This window comes from Atta cephalotes, assembly GCF_000143395.1.
Source record: "Atta cephalotes unplaced genomic scaffold scaffold00006, whole genome shotgun sequence".
Taxonomy (NCBI): domain Eukaryota; kingdom Metazoa; phylum Arthropoda; class Insecta; order Hymenoptera; family Formicidae; genus Atta; species Atta cephalotes.
Genome location: NW_012130070.1, coordinates 4,515,286 through 4,519,534, shown reverse-complemented (window position 1 = coordinate 4,519,534; position 4,249 = coordinate 4,515,286). Strand labels below are relative to the sequence as shown.

At 30.3% G+C, this 4,249-nt stretch overlaps 1 protein-coding gene across 1 annotated transcript in view; it reads left to right on the top strand.

The window, feature by feature from the left end:
* The window catches only part of LOC105626839 (ATP-binding cassette sub-family G member 1-like), a 48,636-nt gene that overhangs the window by 23,146 nt on the left and 21,241 nt on the right, over positions 1–4,249 (top strand). Inside the window, 4 exon segments of the mRNA XM_012208131.1 lie at positions 241–545; positions 1,680–1,853; positions 2,093–2,303; positions 3,140–3,235. Of these exon segments, the coding sequence (XP_012063521.1) occupies positions 241–545; positions 1,680–1,853; positions 2,093–2,303; positions 3,140–3,235 (786 nt within the window).

The following is a 4,249-nucleotide window of genomic DNA, read 5'->3' as shown; positions in this document are numbered from 1 at the left end:
TATATATATATATATATATATATATATATATATATATGCATGTACGCATATATATTTTATTTGTAAAAAAGCAATTTGAATTAATTACAAAGATTATATAATGTTTTCATTTTCTTGGAAAATCTCTATGTAAATTCATAAATGCTGGATTCGTATAAATGCAAATATGTGACGTATATATTGCGTTTTCTACTATGTATATTATCTACAAATAATTAAAGAAGAACATTTATTTTGTAGAAATTGAGAAAAAAATCCTACATGATGTAACAGGGCACTTCGAAACAAAAAAAGTTACGGCAATTATTGGTTCTTCTGGTGCGGGAAAATCCACCCTGCTAAAAATCATATCGGGCAAACGATTAAATAACGTTAAAGGTACCATCATCATAAACGGTGTTGAAGGAAATAAAGAAATGTTTCGCAAACAGATATGCTATGTGCCGCAACAATATGATTTATTGCCATTCCTTACAACGAGAGAAACTCTTTATATAGCAGCACGATTGAAACTCAATCAGAGCGAACAAGCGATTCGATTAGTTGTAAGTAAAATATAAATATACGATAAATATTATTAAATATATATAATTGTATATAAATATATATCTCAAAATAAATATAATACGCCAAATATTTCGTGTGCTGATAGAGCGGACTAAATTGATTATGAGTCGAAAAATTCTCAACCATTTTGCAATTTTCGCAATAGTTAACAAAATATTAATTACTAAAAATCGCCAAATATTGGTCTTCAATAATTTTTTATTCAAATTTTTTACTATCAACTTTGCAGAAAGAGAACAAATATTGTTCATTTTTTCATAAAGCTCTAAGAATTTTTTTAGAATTTTTTATAAAACTTTTTAGTACCGCATTTTCTTATTGGCAATTATTTTTACCAACATGAGAAAATAAAAATTCTCAAAACTCTATAAGAAGAAACTGAACAATTCTCATCTTTTGCTGTTTTTTCTGTAAAGTTGATAATATTTAAATAAAAAAATTATAGAAGCTTAATATTCGGCGATTATTAATTAATAACTTGTTATTGCAAAAATTGCAAAATAGTAGACTTTTCGACTCAATTTAGCCCGCTCTATCAGCACATGAAATATTTGGCAGTTATTCTGGAACACTCTATATATGTAATTGTATATAAATATATATACAATCATTATATAAGGTATCTCGCGAGACTTCTCCAACGGAAAGTAGATGGGATAAACATAAAAGTTCTTTACCGTTTAGTGATATTCGTAATAATAATCGAGGTATTAATGTTTGCAATTGTACTAATAAGAGCGCGCTGATAGAAATGTTCCGGCCGTATATAACTCGAAGTACAATATATAGCGCATTGGAGAGATAAGAGGAAATGCCCCGTTGTTTAGCTATACTTCGAGCGGCCGGAGCGTTTTTGTCGGCACGCTCTCATTAGTACAATTGCAAATATTAATACCTCGATTATTACAAATATCACTATACGGTAAAAAACTTTTATGTTTATTTCGATCCCATCTACTTTCCTGTGGGCAGTTGGAGAAGTCTCGTGAGGACAGTCTGTATATTTTTTTATATTGTTAATACCACCTTATACTTTATAGTATATTTTATAGCTTGCAAAAAAAGTTATGTAAATTGATACATTATCGCCCATATCAGATATTATTTCTCAGGTGAACGATATTGCAAAGAGTCTTAACTTATCATCTTGTCTAAATACATTGGCGAATAAATTAAGCGGTGGCGAAAAGAAGAGACTCTCCTTCGGCGTAGAAATGATCACTAAGCCATCTGTTCTCTTATTAGACGAGCCAACAAGCGGTCTCGACAGTGTAACCTCTAATCAAGTATAGTACATTACTAATATTCAGCTACATAAATAATGATTATTTTATAAGTTATTCGATATTAACTGATATAAATTGATATTTATTTTTTCATTATATTTTACTAATAATTTTATACAAATGCAACATTGCAGCAATATTGCAGCAATGTTGTAAAATAGATGAAATGTTATAAGTTTTCGTTTTGCAATAATCATTAAGTTTTAATGAGCTTTCAATAAACTATTTGCATTTATTAGCTTATTAGCATGCTACATGATATGGCGAAAGAAAATTGTACTATAGTTTGCGCGATACATCAACCCAGTAGTCAGATGATTTCATTTTTCGATAACATTATGGTACTCAATCGAGGCAGATGTGTATACTGCGGTCCCAAGAGTGAGATCTTAAAGACATACAGCATTGCCGGATTCACGTGTCCCAGCTTTTATAATATAGCCGAATATGGTAATGTTTATTTTATATATTCAATTTATATATTCATTTGATAAAAGAATTGCGAGAAGATAGAAAGATTAGAAAAAGAGAATAAAATTATACGCGTTTTTCTTATATTTTTCCTATATTTTTTAACTTTACGACTAATTTGTTTTTTATTAATTTTGCAATTTAATTTTTTAAAATTTATTAAAAAAGATACATTCTACATAGTTAATTTTAAAAAACATATATAACAAATTGTTATTAAAAGCTGTCCAATTTTTTTACTTTGTACTTTAATTTAGAAATTAAAATGCTTTAAAGATATCATAAGATTTGTTCACGCTGTTTAAGAGAAAATGACAATTCTGAGTGCAAGTAATGCGATTAAGCCTATAATTAATCCTAATTAAACTCTTTTTTCCTTGATATACACATTCGGGTCCCTGAGTCTATATTCTGTAACTGTTTTATACGCCTATACAGACTGTGTAGTTGCGCAGATATTTTATATGGTGAAAAAGCTGCGCAACGACACGGACAACTATCGGGCGTGTAAAGACAGTTACGGAATCGCGCCTCTAAGACCCCATCCATATTTGTTACCGTAACTTGTGTAAAAATGGATATATTTCAATTAATTTTCTTTTCAATCGATTAAGAGAATTGAATAAAGACCAATAGCCATAATGTGTAAAAGTTAATAGAATTAAGGAGCTCTGAGATATAAGTTCAAAAAAAAGAAAAATTCAAAAATGCGAAAAAAAAAAATTTGCTAAATTGCACTGGGATTTCTGAGACTTCAGTGTGTAACTAGGGTAAAAAAAATAAAGAACAATTGATATTGATTCTTCTCATTGCAGTGCTTGAAGTAATAACCAAACAGAGGGGTGGAGATTTAGAGAATTTATATGAGATCTGTCGTGATGAATACGAAAAATTTAAATCATGCAGTAAACGTAACAAAAATAGTAAATATATATTGTATTTTATTATTTAAACATTTTATTCTTAATTATCTTGGTTATTTTGTCAATTCATATGATCATAATCTAATAATAATTTATTAATAATTCTATTAATTAATAATTACATTTCTAATTTAAATAATAATCTATTATTTTACTTGACGATGATTAAATAATGAAAGTGTTAATATTTTATTTATCGAATATCTATACTACATTCTCTATATAAATATAAATTTTAACATGCAGATTTTTTGATATATGAGATCAGGCAATGAATACATTGAGCTCTATACTGGAGTGAGTCTTCCCTATGTTCGGTGGGGGAGGGCGATCAACTGTGCGAGAGTAATAGCCATACCTTTTGGGTAGAATCTCTATACCAGAGTTTGGCTCTTAGAACATATACGACAAGGGCCATAGGTGACTGTCGATCAGTGATGGGAATTTGACTCCATGTAACGCAGAGAATCAGTCCCTCTACTTTTGCTCCATCAGTTAACGCCGCGTTCGGCTGGTAGAGAGCAGCGTCAATTGGTTGAACAAAAGTGGAAGGGGTTGATGTTCTTTGCGTTGTGCAGAGCCAAATTCTCATCACTGCTGTCGATGGCTCCAACGCCTCCAACATCTATCTGTCCTTATTTGAATGCTTCACCGTAATGCGCATGTATCAATTATTATTATGTAGGGTTAAAAGTATTGTATGTACTCTCACCTTAGAACATATAATACATTTCACACATAAATCACACGCAAGCAAACAAGCTTTCAGATAAGGAGACAAATAGATGTTGGAGATACTTTTATTACATTGATTAGATATGGCCCTTTCAGTATGTATGTCTAAGGCCATTGAAGCTTAATGAAGAATTAAATGGCGTCTATTACGTGACTCATCACAGATAATTAAGGCACTATAAGTATTCGCATCCGCCAATTTTAGTTCCTTTCCTACTCTTTGTTCTCTCTTCGATCTTCTTAGTTTAGCGGTGGAGAGAGAGAGAA